At 40.6% G+C, this 17,952-nt stretch overlaps 1 protein-coding gene across 3 annotated transcripts in view; it reads left to right on the forward strand.

Annotated features, from left to right (window-relative positions):
• Tafa1 (TAFA chemokine like family member 1) overlaps positions 1-17,705 on the forward strand; it is a 518,804-nt gene extending 501,099 nt beyond the window's left edge. For all 3 annotated transcript variants that reach the window (XM_052722221.1, XM_052722220.1, XM_052722222.1), the window contains exons 4-5: positions 10,632-10,756; positions 16,592-17,705. In XM_052722221.1, the coding sequence (XP_052578181.1) occupies positions 10,632-10,756; positions 16,592-16,609 (143 nt within the window). In that variant the 3' untranslated portion in view covers positions 16,610-17,705. The remainder of the gene's footprint in view (positions 1-10,631; positions 10,757-16,591) is intronic.
• The last annotated feature ends 247 nt before the right edge of the window (positions 17,706-17,952 follow it).

Raw genomic sequence — 17,952 nt, forward strand, 5'->3', positions numbered from 1 at the left:
TGTGATCATGAGAAGAGGGGTCTGGTGAAATTGCAGGGATGGGTATTCAGAGCTTTGATTTTCTGTTTGCTTTGATAAAGACAGTGACATACACAGAGTTACTACACGTCCCTTGCGGGGAGAAACACTGCAACTGTGTTCCAACAACTGCAAAAAGGCAGGCTGGAAAGCTGTCCCATCCCTATGGAGTCATAGCTGTTTCTTCCATTGTATGACAGGTTGGATAAAAATGAGGGTGGAAACCTGTCTTGATTGATGTACTTACAATCTTCTAGGGACATGAATGTGATCACATGTTCAACCACTTAATTTAGTCTCAGACTCTCATAAGCCATAAAAACAAGCTGGGAGTTTGGCATAATACTGAAGAACAGTGGTTTACTTGCTAACTTGTAACATACTGCTGTTCTGCCTGGAGTGATTTTATTCTTTAGAGTTCTCAAACATGATGACACCAGTGGAAATGACAGCTAAAATTTATTGAGTATTTACTAAATGCCACCGTCTGCCTTGTGCTTCAGAACCCATTGTTTGGGGCACTTTTTTTTTTTCTCTTTCTGTTTCAGATTTTATCCATTCATTTGTAAGTTGCTAACCTACCATCAGCTATTCATGCCCCTCATATAGGGAAGTTTAAGATTTCTCTTGGGTGCATTTTTTTTATTTTTGAGATTATAACATAATTACATCATTTTGCCATTTCTGTCCACCATCTAAGCCCTCCCATGTAACACTCTTACTCTCTTTCAAATAAATTGTCTTTTTCTTTAATTGTTTTCACATACACACACACACACACACACACACACACACACACACACACACACACACAAATTATATTGCTCCTAAATATGTAAATCCAACCTGCTCAATCCATATACTGTTGCTTGTATGTATAATACCAAATGGTTAGCCCTGAAAACATACATGCAGATTGCCTGATTTTGAAGTGTGACACCTAGAACTAATAGGTGGGTGCATTGTTCCACTGTGCGCTGCCATGAGAGGGGCAGCTGAGGTGTTGGCGTTCCTGACCACATTGTTTTCTCTAGTGTTTCTGACACTGTTACCTCTGCACTTCTTAGGTGTTCTACTGCAGGAACCCCAAATCAAGCCTTCGTGTTAGTTAGGCATATTGGCAGTGCCTGCTTTCCTGGATACTTGAAAGGCTGAGGTAGGGAGGCAGCAACTTCAAGAAGGCCCTGTCAGACACAGAGACCAACACAGAAAACCACAACCAATCGAAATGCAGAGTTGTGGAGCTCAGCTGAAGTGGATACGTCTATAAAACTCTTCCACACCTAAGGTTCAGGGAACGTTCTGAAAGAGGGCACAGAAAGATTGTAAGGATCAGAGAATCAGGGACTTTGGCATGAGATTTTGGTGCCTACTAACATCAGAAGCAACACCTATAAAGTCTCACCAACATGGCTGTCCAAACTGGGGCTGAACAAAGGCAAGAGCAATGGACATGCTAAAATAGATGGGGGAAAGCCACAAGGCCACAACCCTCTACAAAGGACTACAGGCACCGAGGAAATGTGGGAGCAGGAGAGGTGGTCTTACCCAGGCAATAGAGGCAATAGCCCACCAATTGGTTGTCCAGTGCCAAATGGCCTGCCCTGAATAAAACACTTAATATTATACATAGGAATATACATATGCAGGCAATAACACCTACCAGAGGTCAGGAGTTTGAAGGAGACTGGGGAGAAGTATACTAGAGGGTTTGGAAGGAGGATAGGGAAGGTAGAAATGTAACTATATCATAGTCTCAAAACTTAGAAAAAAAATATCTTTTATACAAATGTTTGAAAAAACAATGGCAACAGCAAAAACCTTGAAGGTCTATCTTGAGGGCAGTGACACGTCACTGGAGCGTCTGTGGTCTTTCTTCCTTCTTTCACACCGCTGCCCAATTCATCTTCCTCAAGCACCCTTTACTCAGGTCTCACTTTTGCTTGTGGAATCTAGGTTCTAGAATCTTCAGTGACTCACCCCATTCAAGAAAAGTAACAAAAGGCTAGCTTCCCGCTCTGAAGAACTTCCAGAGTATATTAACGTTTTCCTATTTCCACCCCCACCCCACCACCCCGCCCCATGCCAGCCTGCTCTTTTAGCATAGTAATATATTTGCTCTCAGAAGATCACTGTGCCCATTTCTTCATGCCGAACAACACCAGTGTCTCTGAGAAGAAACTCTGATCGAGACTGAAGCTGTAGGGCGGGCCTCTGTTGTGTTCTTTATCACTCTCCGTATACCGATAGTGCGTCGATAAACGTTTTCTGGCTTGAGAGTCAACTGCCGTCTGCTGAGATGATAAAAAGGGGATTTCTGTTCTTGTTCGATGTGACCCTCATGTGCTATATTTATTAAACTTAGCGCCGATTGGTATCCCACTATATCCCCTCATCAATGGCAATAGTGATATCAGGAGCAGCGTTGGAAAAGGATGCGCGCCCATCTAGATTCTCACTGAAGGGCGGATTGATTCTCCTCTTACAGTTATCTTTTTGGCTCCGTGGCAGTATGCTCTGGTATAAGGGAGAAATCCAGGACTCGTGATTAAAGGGACTTTAGTGATTTTTTAAGAAGCTCTCCAGGAGACATGAACGTCCTCAAAAGAGCTGAAGATCTGATATTTCCTGCATGTGACACATTCACAGAGCAAATCCCAGAACCCTGGGGTTAAAAGGGACCTTAAAGGCCCCCTTCCATAATGACTACAGGTAAGAGGAAGTCGTTTTTGTGGATGGTGTTTAATTAACTCGGTTTTTCTAAGGGATGAAAAGCGCTTGTCACAGTTACATATCTGCCACACAGCATCCCTCACTTCCAAAATTGTTCCCTGGTGGGGATTTCTGTTACAATGCTGTAACTAATGGAATCGAGCACAGAGCATCTCAGACCCGAGAAGCAGCAAGTGTGCCAAAACTAATTCCATCAGACACTGAATGTTTTTTTCTTTTCTGTAGGTATTTGTTTGACATGAAATTATTTTCAGCAGTAATATAGCAGGGAAAATTCATTCACTCAGCAATCAATAATTGTTTTAAGTTCTCCAAATTCTGAACACAAAACTATAAAAAGGTGAGCTCTGCAAGGATTGTGTTTAAGCTGGCCTGGAACCACTCTTACCTCTGTAAACCTGGGTTTTACACTAACCACTAAGCTAACCACTAGGGTTCCACAGTAACCACTGTGAGGATGATGTAATACATTTTAAGTTCCTAGTACAGGGTCCAGGAGTGGTGACATACCACTGTAATGTTAAACCTCAGAGGCAGAAGCAGGTGGGTCATAAGTGTGGGCCAACCTGGACTACATAATAAAAATCCTCAAGATAAAAAAAAAACTAATATAGAAACACATGACTGACATTCAGTAAATACCAGTTATTGGTATCATTAACTACTATAATGTGAGACAATTAAGCATCATTCAGATGTAGAATCTAGATTTTTAAATATGTGTGTGTGTGTGTGTGTGTGTGTGTGTGTGTGTGTGTGTGTGTATGAAGAATGAAAGTAGACTATATTGGAGGGTGGAGGGGTCTAAAAAGAAGGTATGGGGGGAACAGAGAGGTAATAAAACAAACAAGTTTTATTCATTCATGAGTAGAATCTAGTTGCATGTGTGTGTGTGTGTGTGTGTGTGTGTGTGTGTGTGTGTGTGTGAAAGAGAGAGGGGGGAGGGAGAGGGAGAGGGAGAGGGAGAGGGAGAGGGAGAGGGAGAGGGAGAGGGAGAGAGAGAGAGAGAGAGAGAGAGAGAGAGAGAGAGAGAGAGAGAGGGATGAAAATAGAAAGGGGACTTTGGGGTAGAGGAAATTGACCAGTGGGAAGAAGGAAAGAAAGGGGAGGGAAAGGTACCAGGTATGGATATGAGGGCAGTACATACACAAATGTGTTTATGTGTGTGAAAATATCAAAATGAAAGCCATAATGATTTATTATAACTAAATTTTTTTTATTTTGCAATACAATTCAGTTCTACATATCAGTCACGGATTCCCTTGTTCTCCCCCCTATAGCCCCCCTCACCTTCCCCCCAGCCCACCCCCCATTCCCACCTCCTCCAGGGCAAAGCCTCCCCCGTGGACTGAGATCAACCTGGTAGACTCAGTCCAGGTAGGTCCAGTCCCCTCCTCCCAGGCCAAGTCAAGCGATCCTGCATAGGCCCCAGGTTTCAAACAGCCAACTCATGCAATGAGCACAGGACTGGTCCCACTGCCTGGACACCTCCCAAACAGATCTGGCAATGGTCGAGATACAGCCCGAACTGACCTACTCTGGTGATGGGATGGCCAAATACCCTAATTGTCGTGCTAGAAACCCCATCCGACTACTGAGGGATGTGGATGCAGAGATCCATGGCTAGGCCCCAGGTGGATCTCTGGGAGTCCAATTAGCGAGAATGAGGAGGGTTTATATGAGTGAGAATTGTTTAGAACAAGGTTGGATAAAGCACAGGGACAAATAGCCAAACAAATGGAAACACATGAACTATGAACCAATGTCTGAGGGGTCCCCAACTGGATCAGGCCCTCTGAATGGGTGAGACAGTTGATAACTAAAATTTTTTAAAGTGGCTGAAGGGCTTGGAGAAACAGTGGAGCAGTTAACAGCATTTGTTGCTCTTGCAGATGACCTGAGTGTGTTTCCCAGTGTTCACATAGCAGCTCACAGTTGGCTATTCCAGTTCTGTGCGATCCTACACCCCTTCTAGTTTCACGGGGTACTGCTCACCTGGCATGCACAGCATATATTCAGGCAAAGTATTTACACCTAAAATAAAATAAATAAGATAAAAAGTGAAGAAGATGATGAAGAAAGAGAAGGAGGAGAAGGAGAAGAAGAAAAGAAGAAGAAGAAGAAGAAGAAGAAGAAGAAGAAGAAGAAGAAGAAGAAGAAGAAGAAGAAGAAGAAAGAGGAAGGAAAAAGAGGAAGGGGGAAAAATGGGGGACTAGAGAGATGGATCAGTAGTTACAAGTGCTCCCTGGCCAGATGACCCACGTTCAGTTCCCAAAACCCACACGACAGCTCACAGTCATATGCAACTCTAATTTCTGGGGATCCAACACCTTCTTCTAGCCTCTGTGGGCACCAAGCACCTATGTGGTCCATATATATACATGCAGACAAAACATTCATGCACATAAAAATAAATAAGTAAATATTTGCATAGTAAATAAATAGAAGTTAAGAAAATAAAAAGAATTTCAAATTTAAAAATTTCCAGTTTGGAAAAAAAACAGCTTTACTGCTGTGGGATGGTCTGTATGTCAAATATGTTGCTGATTGGTCAATGAATAAATCACTGATTGGTCAGTGGCCAGGCAGGAAGTATAGGCGGGACTAACAGAGAGGAGAATTGAGAGACCAGGAAGCTGGATGGGGGAGACACTGCCAGCCGCCATCAGGACAAGGAAGATGTAAAGTACCGGTAAGCCACAAGCCACGTGGCAAGGTATAGACTAATAGAAATGGATTAATTTAAGCTGTAAGAACAGTTAACAAGAAGCCCGCCACGGCCATACAGTTTGTAACCAATATAAGTCTCTGTGTTTACTTGGTCGGGTCTGAGTGGCTGTGGGACTCACAGGTGAGAGTTTGTCCTGACTGTGGGCCAGGCAGGAAAACTCTAGCTACAAATGGCACCCAACGTGGGGCAAGAGTTTCCACCTAAAACCTGAGAAAAAAGATTCTAAAACGGAGCTAAAAACAGTTCCTAGTTGTCTCTTTCAAGTTAGCGGCAGCCTGCTGGTTTGAGCTACTGGCGGGTTCCTAGCGTGCGTGCATGCTCGACCTGCAGTATGGTGGGAATGAGGCCTCTGCAAGTGGCACATTAAGCTGTGTGGTGGATTTAGCCTTTGCTTGTACAAAAAAAAAAAAAAAAAAAAAAAAAAAAAGAGGTTTCTGGGCTATACGCTGCTTTGATAGAAACATAGACCCACTATTTCTGAGATTTGATGGCTCCCAGAGCTGGCGGAAAACGTATCACCGCCATGTTGGGAAGCTAAAGTGGGCGGAGCCAGCAGCGCCAGTGCTGTTTCAGGCTTAGAAGGCTGCAGTTCAAAGCAATAGGCTCAAGCTAATATAAAAAAATAAGCCACGTAAAGATGGCTACCACACAGAGAATCTGGATTATGTTCTCTTTGATATTCATAACTAAAGAAAAACATTTGATTACAAAAGCTGTTGAGTTATGCCAAAATGTATATTTTAAAGGTACCTTGACTTCAAAATTTGGATGTAAGGATATGTTGCTTTGGAAAGGAGGCTCTGCTTTTGTTTCCACAGAAAGCCAGAGGCTATAGATTTGTTCCAGATTAAGACACATCAGGTTTGACCAGTCAAGACCACCTGAAAGGTCTCCGATGACACCATGGCCCAGATGATCCAACACCCAGAACCATTTCAAGGCAACTGGCTCAGACGATACACCCTCATGGAGTACTCCATAACCCTAAAATATTCTTTGTGTCCCCATAAGATACAGCGCCCCCCTCCAGCAGGAAGTAGTAAGAAAAGCTATGCCCAAATTCCCAAATATACCAAGCTGACTTTAGAGATGTGTAAAGGTTAAAACCTTCCTTTTTAAGAAAAAAAAAAGGGGGAAGTGCTGTGGGATGGTCTGTATGTCAAATGTGTTGCTGATTGGTCAATGAATAAATCACTGATTGGTCAGTGGCCAGGCAGGAAGTATAGGCGGGACTAACAGAGAGGAGAATTGAGAGACCAGGAAGCTGGATGGGGGAGACACTGCCAGCCGCCATCAGGACAAGGAAGATGTAAAGTACCGGTAAGCTACAAGCCACGTGGCAAGGTATAGATTAATAGAAATGGATTAATTTAAGCTGTAAAAACAGTTAACAAGAAGCCCGCCACGGCCATACAGTTTGTAACCAATATAAGTCTCTGTGTTTACTTGGTCGGGTCTGAGTGGCTGTGGGACTGACAGGTGAGAGAGTTTGTCCTGACTGTGGGCCAGGCAGGAAAACTCTAGCTACACTTTACATATACTAATAAGAATTTTTAGAAGTGAGGGGGGCCTTCTCTCCCTCACTCACACCACCTTATGGCAGATGAGGGGCAAGGCCAGATCTCTTAAGCTGAGGCACAACACAGAAACTCCTACACATTCTCCAAATCTTATCTTCAGAGGTAAATCTATGATATCTATATAAAAATCAATATGTTGAAAAATGAGCATGGAAGCAAAAACTTGTGTTAATTACAAATGTGGTTTTTAAAATTAAGAGACAATTAAGAAATGAAATTTGAATACATTTCAGAAAGTCTACCGAAGTTTTTAGAATATTACTAAATGTATACAGTGATTTCTATATTACTTTATAGATATGTACCAAGCAGGAAAAATAATTTTTATATTTATATTTTTATTGTAATTTTACCTCCATTTTTTAAATATCATATAAACAGCTAAATCACATTGATACAAGCTTATTTTAGGAAGTTTAACAGATTCTAACTGTTCCCATAGTTTGAAGGCTTAAAATAACTTCCAGTTTGGGTAAAGGAAAAGGGTAGTTTGAAATTCTCTTTGTGAATCATATAAAAGATATTGCAGGAAATATGAGTGTATGAAAAGGATCAGAATTAGGGACTGCAGCTTGACCTAGGATGTGAAGAAGTGTGCATGAAGATGTCCACATGATGGGATGGTCCATCAAACAAAGCAGTGCTGGATGATGAACCACACTTAGAGAGGAAAGGCGGATCAGCAGCTTCGTTCTGAAAAGGAAGCCACAAGACAAATGTTTCACTATCATAAACACATCTGGGGACATTTTTATCCTTATAGAGTCTTTCCCACAATAGCCAGCAGCTCTTTAAAGTGTTGCATTAAAGGTACTACATGAGTTTAAAGACTATTTTCTGTCTGTCTGTCTGTCTATACATTTACTTATAGACACCAGTGCCCCAGAGAAAGGGAAACTGCTTTGGTAGTAGCTTGTAGCAAAGTAGGTCAGCTCAAAGAGGGCAGAGAGCTGCCTGAAGGAAGGGAGAGAGCACAGGGCGTTAGATACAGGCACACATGTTACAGGCTGACCTCACGGCCGGGTATTCCTTATTACTATGCCTCCATGAGAAAGAAAAAAAAAAAAATGTGACAACATGCCCAGTGAAAGGATTGTTGAGAAATCAGCCTTCTCCTCAGAGCGAAGGTCAGACAGTGTCTGTTCACAGTGATTTCAATTTAGGGCCCTGGTATGGAAATATGGGGTAGACTTTAAAAAAGAAACATCGGCTTTGGCAATAAATGTGAATAAACTGTTTGTGGTTAAACATCGGCTGAAGGGAACCACATATTACATACAGGTTTTCAATAAATACCAGCAAACCCTTATTTTTATCTCACACTTATGGAAGTTTTATCATTTATTTTTGTTCCCTCTCAACATGACACTGTTTTTCTTTGTTATAGAAACTTTGGATTCTCTTACTTAATACTCTTATCTATTCATCAGCATGGATAAGCTCTTTTACATGTGACATAAAAACCTCACCCTTCCCCATGTCTGTTGTAGAGCACTGATACTAACGAGGAAAATAACTAGACATTCACGTCATCATGCTGAACCGTGTGGAAGATTTTTATCTGTCTGTCTTACCATCATGCTATCCTGTATATAAATAGAAGGCTTAATGAACTTTGACCTCGGATACCTTTTTACTATATCTGATTTAGGCATCATATTTGCATTGGTCTGTTCCACATAAAATAAAATCATGAAATGTGGCAAAATTGCCCCTGAAAATGTTCTTAAATTCATGTTATAAAGGAGCAGATACGATTTTGTCTATATAACCTTGTCCAGTGATTTAATTCAAAGCAACGTGGAAGTAACACGTTGAAATCTAAGGGAGGGAAAGAGTGAGCTAAAGGAAGTGTGAAGTGGGACTGGAGACAAGGCTCAGCAGTTAGGAGCATGGGCCACTCTTCCAGAGGACTGGAGTTGGGTTCCTCACAACCATCTGTAACTCTAGTTCCAGAGGATCTGATGCCCTCTTATGGCCTCTTTGTGTACTGCATGCCTGCACGCATGTGCTGTAAGGACAAACATACAGGCAAAACACCCATACACACTAAATAAAAATAAATAAATCTTTTAATTTAAAAAAGTGTGAAAGAAGGAAGGCCTCAATGCAAGTGGATGTTTGGGTGTGTATACCACATAATTTTGAGATAGAAATCTAATCCCTGTAGTTAACACAGGAAGCCTGGAGAATTTTAATGTGTTCCTACTTCCCTACATGTTAGTATTCATCTTCTGAGACACATACTCTAAAAGTATTGTTTGGCTTCTTTATCACTATGATTTAAAATCATGGTAGACATACCTTTGGGGTTGGGAGGTGAGACAGATGGGTAGCTGAAGACCCAGTATAAAATTAGAATAACCAAAAAAAACCCCAAAAAACAAAAAAAAAATCATGGCCACCATTTGAGTGTGTTTATTGTTACTGTTGTTTGGGGGAGGGATTTACTTATTTTTATTTTATGAACATAAGTGTTGGTCTGTATGTATGTATGTATACTGTGCACAAAACTGGTGTCCTTGAAGCAAGAAGAGAACATTGCATCCTCTAGAGCTGAAGTTATAGACTCCAGTTGTGAGCCACCAACTGTGCTCAGTGCTGGGAACTGAACTCCAGGTTTTCTGCAAGAGCAGGAAGTGCTCTTAACCACTGAGCCCTCTCTCCGTGCCTTTATTTGGAGACCTTGGAATGGAACAAACCCAGGTGGATTTGTGAAGAACTAACACAGTGATAAGCCACAGAGATAACAGGCACTTGTTTTTCACTAGTTTATAAAGTCTCGTTATCAAAAAAATGTGGTGTGTGTGTGTGTGTTCATAAATATCCCCTGCCAGTGTCTTAATATGACCATCCTAGATATAACCCCAGAAAGACAGTTTCATCTGAGGTTTGGCTTGTATAGTTCTTCCATAGCTCGTCAAACCCATGAAAGGAACAGCATACCCCGTACCAACCATACCCTTGACTGCAAAGGAACCAACCTGTCTTTATCATTACTCTCGATTTGTACTTTACAACTCTGCTTCTGCGCTTTCAGTTCACTTTTTTTTTTCTTTTGCTGGGACTTTGAAATTCTCCAAGGCCCTAGGCTAAGGGATAAACCTAATGCTGGATGGATAAACTGGTGTTTCTGAAAAGAATACGTTAGTCATTCTAAAGAATACTCACCTCTTTGTCCCCTTAACTAGCAAGAAATAGCACAGGGTGCCTGACCTACAAAAAGTAGTGAGTCAAAATCCCTCAAAATCCAAGAGTAAGTCTCTTTTCAGACCAGGAAGAGCTGTATAGCAAGACCCTGTCTCAGACACAGCGACACAAAGAAAAAATGTTCTCATTCCTCATCTTTTTGAATTATAAGCGGTGAATTTGGACAGGATGATGACATTATTATATTTTCGTTATTGTGTATTATACTTGTTTTCTTGATATGCCTTTCCTATCCAGTCTTAGAAGATGGAAGTAGACCCACTGTACTGCAGAGAATATTAAAACCTGAAGAGAGATACAGCATCAGCACAGGGATATTTGGCAAAGTACAAATACGGTTGTTTCCTGTTTTCCCACAGCCTCCATAGTGATTGGGAAATGGTGGTGTGAGATGGAGCCCTGTCTAGAAGGAGAAGAATGTAAGACACTCCCTGACAATTCTGGATGGATGTGTGCCACAGGCAACAAAATTAAGACCACAAGAGTAAGTCCACTTCAAATACTGCGTCCTTGTTTCAAACTGTACTTTTCACTTCGCTCTTGCAGTAGCAGCAGTCAGAAGAGCTCTGAATGAGACAGGAGGAGAGATTTCCTTTAACAGGACATATTCTGAACTTGGTGCGTCAGTGTCCACCCATGAATTAGAAGTGAGAGTTAGAACCTGACCTGTTCTGTTCGCATGGCGTGGTTCTTTATTTATGTTACAGAGTCACAAATAAAGCAAGGGAGGGACATCAGTAGGGCAGTTACTTGGGGAGGGAATCTTCCAACCATGCTGCTCAGAGTGATAAGCACCTGACTTACTTGATTCATCCAGGCAGTATGCTGAAAAAGACTGTGTTTAAGAACAATCATGTTTACAGGAATTTTAATGACATTTTGGAGAAGTACAAAGAGATTTGTAAAGTCAGTAATTATTCCTTGATTTCTCTGGTTAAACCAGGAGCTTCCTAAAATGAAGTCTGTAGATGAGGTTGCCTCACCCATTAGAATCAGTATTATGGTGCTATATAAGGATAGAGTGATGTGGCTAGACCAACCACTAACCATGTAGGGACTGGAATGACCTAAAGGGGAGAAGGTGGGTGGAGTTCTGGATACTTAAGAGAGAGATCCACTAGTGCAAAGGCATGAAAAACCTTTTGTTTTGTTTTTCCGAGACAGGGTTTCTCTGTGTAGTTTGTGTAGTTTTGGTTCCTGTCCTGGATCTCACTCTGTAGACTAGGCTGGCCTCAAACTCACAGAGATCTGCCTGGCTCTGCCTCCTGAGTGCTGGGATTAAAGGTGTGCGCCACCACCGCCACCCGACTGCATGAAAACAATTCAACAGTTAGTTTCATCCTATGCTGTGTACCACCCAATTGTCAGCATAGCAGCCCTGGAGAGAGTCTCTCTCTCTCTCTCTCTCTCTCTCTCTCTCTCTCTCTCTCTCTCTCTCTCTCTCTCTCTCTCTCTCTCTGTGTGTGTGTGTGTGTGTGTGTGTGTGTGTGTGTGTGTGCGCACGCACGTGCATGTGTATGTGTGTGTATTTATTCCTTGGCATTTTAAAGGTGATCTTTACCAGTTGTGAAGTTCACATGATAAACATTTACTCTAACAAAATGTGACTCAATTTTTTAATTCTAGCCACTACATCATGAACATTAATATGATCTTTCTTCTCAATATTATACTGTCAATTACTAAAAGTGGTTTTCACAGTTGTGTGATACAGAAATCAGAAATAAAGTTACATAATAGTATATGAAAACACTCAAGTTTTTCAGATACAAAATAATGGTGCATCAAATATGGTTACTCATATGGACTATAGCGGCCAATAAATGGCCATAATTCCTTGACCTGTGGTCAAGAGGGATTTCTGAACTACCTCAGCTTATTAATATGCATCCTCATGTCTCTGAATAATTCAGCATAGATTTTTGTCTCACATTGCAATTCAAGACTTACATAAGGAAACATAAAGAGGTGAGGCAGGCTTGGGTTACTTACCCTCAAAAGAAATTGTTTTAATTAGCTGATGGAGGAAGCCAGATTTGGCTAGGGTTATGTTTTCTCTGAAAGATACCTGGACAAACTAGAACACTTGAAGCTACTCTGAATTAGAGTCCAATCACTTTTGATTTGAGCACATCATTTATGTGTCTTATGCCAAGTCTCAGTCTTTATTCAACTGATGACTGGTCTCCTATATGGGAGGTACCCCATTGCTCTCAGAGTGGTTTAGAATCCAAAACTCATTAATGAAAATTAATCCAACTCAAATGATTTCAGTATTCAAGTATAGAAAATTCCAAGAATACCAATTCAGAGACTCTCTGAAAGACTTTATGCTCAAAATAAAAGTGAAACGAACTAAAAAATGAAAACATCCAGAAATAGTTCAAGCTACTTTTTTTGAGAGCTGTCCAACTTTTATTCAAATTCAGCCTCTATTTTATTTTGGAGTTTATTTTAACTGTCAGGCATGTTGTAATGCAGCTCTGGACACTTTCCACCTCGAAGGAGGCTCATGCAGAACCTGATCGTTGTCACTGAGGATGTAGCGGCTGTTTGGCCCACCCTGGGTGCACTGAGGTCAACCGAGGCAGCTGAAAGTGCAAGAGAAACACACCATGGCTGTTACAACTTTGAAAGCTGAGGGTGTATGTGTTCTGTCGTGTGCACATCTGAGAATTCTCAAGTCTACTTTTAGAGTGGGCAAAGAGGATGCTGGGTAAAGCTGTGCTTATAAACACCGAGAGGATTCAAACATTGCTCTCATCCTTTCTCTGCTCAGTTCCCGAGAGCTCCCAGACCAAAAAAACAAAAAAACTTTTAAACAGAAAATATAGCCACTGAGCCCAGACATTCATCCAGGAGCCCACATTCTGAGCAGGTGGCAGACTAACACCACTTCTTAGATAAACAAGGTCAATGCTAATTTTTCATACACCTCTGTGTGTTTTCCTCATCAGAATACATATGTGCCTACCCATTTCAAATATTGACTCTAGCAATTTAACTTTTAAAGTAGTTTAATTCACAGAGGGACGTCAATTATTGTGAGTCCAACTTTTATTGTTATCTAAGAGGTAAGAAAAATAAAAGAAACCACTTATTTTCTTCTTACATGTAAGACTGGTTGAGAAAGAACACTGCCCACAATTTTAAAAAAAGAACAAGTTAGAAGATACTCTAAAGTATTAACTGTTAAAATGGCAAGTGACCATTTCTTTCGAGCTGTTGGTTTAAATATTAACTCTAGGGCCAGGGAGACGGTGCAGTTGCTAAAGTGATCACTGTGCAAGTGTAAAGAACTAAATCCAGATTCCCATGCCCCACATAAAAAGCTATGATGACATATGCCTGTGTCCTGCTGGCCGATTATTCTTGCGCGTGATTATTCTTGCCAAATTTATGAGCTCTGGCTTCAATAAATGACCCTGTCTCAAAATACACAGTTCAGGGTACTAAAAGAAGACATGAACCTCTGGTGAGCTCCATGTACATATGTGTGTATACACACACTCTCCAGAAAACATGTGTGTACACATTACCACATAAAAATAAATGAAATAAATTCTGTGGTAAAGGTCTTTGCCAGAAAGTTCCCAGAGACTTGATTCTTTTCCCTGGGAAATAAAAAAAAAACCACAAAAAACCTTCTGGGGGTGGCAGGGACCTCAGAACATCTCTGAAATACTCTGATAAGATGTTTCACTGTGTGGTCTACTTTAAAGATTTCCAGTGTTCATTTTTAAAGGAGGGCTGGAGAGTAGAAATCCCAGTATCATCTAAACTACAGCCAGAATGGAGTAGCAAGCCACAGTGAAAGAAACTCTAGGTAATCATGGGTCTTAGAGACAGTATAAACTAAGGAGGTAGAAAAGATAGGTGGAATAAGGCAAAGCATTTTCTACTAAGGGTTCTGGAGTGATAAATCTTAAGAAGAATGAAGATCTCTGGAAGACAAGATACAGAAAAGAAGTATTCATGTTTGAGATGTTGTCAAAGATTCAGTGTGAAGTAAAATAGTGTTGGTACCACACTAGGGAGAAGCAAAGCTCCATGGCAAACACTAACCCTGCCCCACCTTGATCATCGGTTGAGTTAGTTGGTTGAATTTTCTTATTGTTGTATAATAACAAAATTAGACTAAATATTGCCTAAAATCGTTTTCTGGGTTTCCAGATATTTCTTAATCCTTCTTTTATTTAAAATAGCATATCAAATAAAGACTTGGAATGTTGGTGAGGCTGTACCCATGTTCAGGAACATAGAAACCCTGCATAGGCTTGATTTAGAAGAGCAGAATTCCCCACCAAGGAAACAAGCTATTTGGCAATAATATACTAACTACACCTGGAAATGGAATGTCAGGTATTTTGAAGATATTAAAGGGAAAGAGATGAAATTCAGAGAAAATTATAGTCAATTGAAAAGAAAAACAAAGGATGAAGATTGCAGAATGTAGTCTGATTGATTTCCTTGGGAAGAATCGATCAACTGTGGATTTGTGCAAATCAGTGGGGAAAAACAGTAATTAGTGTGTCTTGTAAACTCAAGTTCTTTTCACTTAAGCCAGGAGTTATCAGACCTTAAATAACACAACAAAACATAATAATCATCTTGCCAAGTCACTGCTTTTGTGACTGGCCAACATGAATCCATGGTCCTCTGTCCATGCTCTCTTGGTCTTTCCCTCTGATGATGACTTTGAATTTGGCAATATATGTCCATTCTAGTTATCTCAACTTTTTTTTATATTTAAGAAAGAGCAAAATACCAGTTTTGACACCTTCTAGCTTCTTTACTAAAATTCTACCAGGTCTAAAATGTTTTAAGAGACTATGGCATTACACTTCTGATTTCCATTCAATTTCCAGTTGAAATACAGAAAGGGAGGGAGATGAGGATCCCAACCTCCGAAGAAGTAATATCAAATTGCTGTCTAAATGAAAAAGCAATTGAAAGGAAAGGGAGAGGTGTTAGACATGGAGCTGCCTGAAAGAATCAGAGAATTGCAGGAAGGGAAGACAAACCATTTTACACAGTAACCGTTGCCTCAGAAATGATAAACTCCATCATTATTTTAGTCTGGAAGTACGGGTAAGCCTGTGGTGTCTAATTTTAATGTTAATGTCTCCAGGATTTGATGGCAGCAGGACAAGAGTCCCCGGTCTTCTGTGTTGGGGTATGGAGGAAAGATGTGATGAAAGAAAGGCTGTTTCAATTCAGTTTGGTGGGTGTTACTGTATCCCTTCCTGTGGTGGAAAAGAGGACACTGTCAACCAAAGGTTACATCCACCATTGGAATAAAGGAAACAATGGCTTAAAAAAATCTCTTTATTTGTAAGGATAGAATACAAAATACAATTCTCCACCTGGACCAAGCAATGTTTGAGTGCAAATTTTTATTATTGTTCTACCTAACTCCGAAAGATTTGAATTTATTTGTACTCCTAGACTCAGAAGGATCATTTTTCAAAGCTATAAATAATTAAGAAGACTTGGAATGTACTTCTATGATATCCTGGTACACACAAGACCCTAAGTTTGGTCCAAACATCACAAGAAATTGAGATGATAAAGAACAATAGCTTATTTCCTCAAGCTGGCTTCTGCCTGCTAGAGTTCTTGTTCATGTTCTCAGCCAGTGGTTCCTTGAGCATGCATATATCCTTAATATTTGATTCTTTGGGTCCATAATGAGATGGATTAATTGGCTTGTATAGATCCAGGCATCTTCTTGATTCCAGTTAACACTCATCATTGGATGTAATAGTTCCTCATCTTATAAAGGTCTTCCTCTGTTCCTTCATATACATGGACTAACCTAGGCGATGACTTTACCAATGGCCACTCCTTAATGGCTTACAACAGGACAACTACACAAGGCCATGGGGTGACTAGTTCAAGTTCTCACCATAGGATCAGGGGTTGAGTACATTATTTACATGGCCCAGTGCAACAAGAAAATGCAAGGTCCTCATTAAAAATTTATTAGTAAATTCAAGATAGCAACACTGAGGAAATAAACCAACTGTGGGACCCTTATTGGTACAGAACCCATGGAACTGGATAGCGGTTGTATATCCATGAAGGCAGTTCTGGATAGACATTCCTCTAAGAATCTTTCTCCTCAGTTTTGACACAGGAGCTTAATGGGTTTACAGAAATATGAAGGATCTCTCCACGTGCTTTGAGCATCAGTTGAGAACCACCTGAATTAGGCAACACAAAATTAAAGGCATCCTCATTTTCTGCATGAACACATTTCTTTGTGCCTTTGTTTCTTACTTTTCTTACTGAAATACCTTTCTTCCTTTGGTTTCAGATTCACCCAAGAACCTAACAGAAGCATTCATTATATAAAATAGGAAAATACGTTGTGAGGAGGTGAAATATCTGACGAACTTGCAAGCCAAATGGATCTCTTATTTGTACTTTGACTGGTTACCAGATAATCACAGTGCATTTGCTCTGTGACACAAAGTATCCCATAAGAAGACTCGGGATTTTCTGACAACATCATGGAAAAATGGCTTAAAAAAAAAAAAAACGAGTTTTCTCAGTGAAATTTGGAGGATCATGAAGAACGATCAACCGTCTTCTAACTTGAAACTACCGTTACTTTGTACCATTTGAAATATATGTATATATATAATATTTTGAAATATTATATATTCTCTTCGAGAAATGAACAGTACCACAATGTGAGGTGGCTGGTGTACCCCTTTCAGTTTTGGATGTTTGGTCGGTTTTGTTTCATTTGCCATTTCTTTTTCTCTTGGTAAGGAAGATACACACCCGTGTGAGAATCCAACACGGCACTCTCCCTGGAAGGCCAGCTGCAGACGGACTCGTGGAATCTGAGGCATCCTAACAATACTGAGTCAAGAGCTTCCCTCTGTTTCTACCTGGTGACCCAAGGAAGCTCATCGTCTTCTTTTATTGCTTTCGACCCTGTGCAATATTAGCATGCAAGCTTGGCTTACATAACCATACTTTATATTCGATTGATATATAATAACCGTTCTAACCTCTTCCAGGAAAGTATTTTTAGAACTACTAGCTTTTCCACAGATAAGCAAATGAGGATTCTTGCGGGAGCTGCTCCACCACACTATTAAGACTCTGGCAGGATGGTAGGATGTAGATCCCTATATTAATAAGTCCTGTAAATACAATGTCTTAGGGCTTTGTATAGCTGTCCTAGACTGCAGAAGTGTCCTCCGATTAAATCCAAAGTCTGACATCGTTAACGACGTAGTGCTGTAGTGACAAGTCTTATCATGGCACCTCTTTCTATGTTTGATTTGCTTTTTCCTAGAGTATTCGCATCTCCTCTGGTGAGATAGGAAGGCTATGAAAGCAATTAGGTTTCCCAATGATCTATGTGACCAAATGTTGGACAGCCCTATTAAAGTGGTAAATAACTTCTTTCTTAACCCACTTGTCCTCTGTGTCTGCCATTTAGTTTTACAGACTCGGCTCTAACCCAATCACAAGAACACCCTGCTCGTATTTGTAGTAAGCTAGAAGGTCTTTGAAACTACAGAGGCTACTATTTCCAACAATAATACTTTGAAAATTAGAAGTTCATTAACATGATCATAGTGAAATATCCAGTGACAATATATGGGGCTTCCATGTGGGTCACTCTGATAATATACATGGGGCTCATCCACCCACCCC

Source organism: Peromyscus californicus, unplaced genomic scaffold, assembly GCF_007827085.1.
Source record: "Peromyscus californicus insignis strain IS unplaced genomic scaffold, ASM782708v3 Scaffold_6__1_contigs__length_162567912, whole genome shotgun sequence".
Lineage (NCBI taxonomy): Eukaryota > Metazoa > Chordata > Mammalia > Rodentia > Cricetidae > Peromyscus > Peromyscus californicus.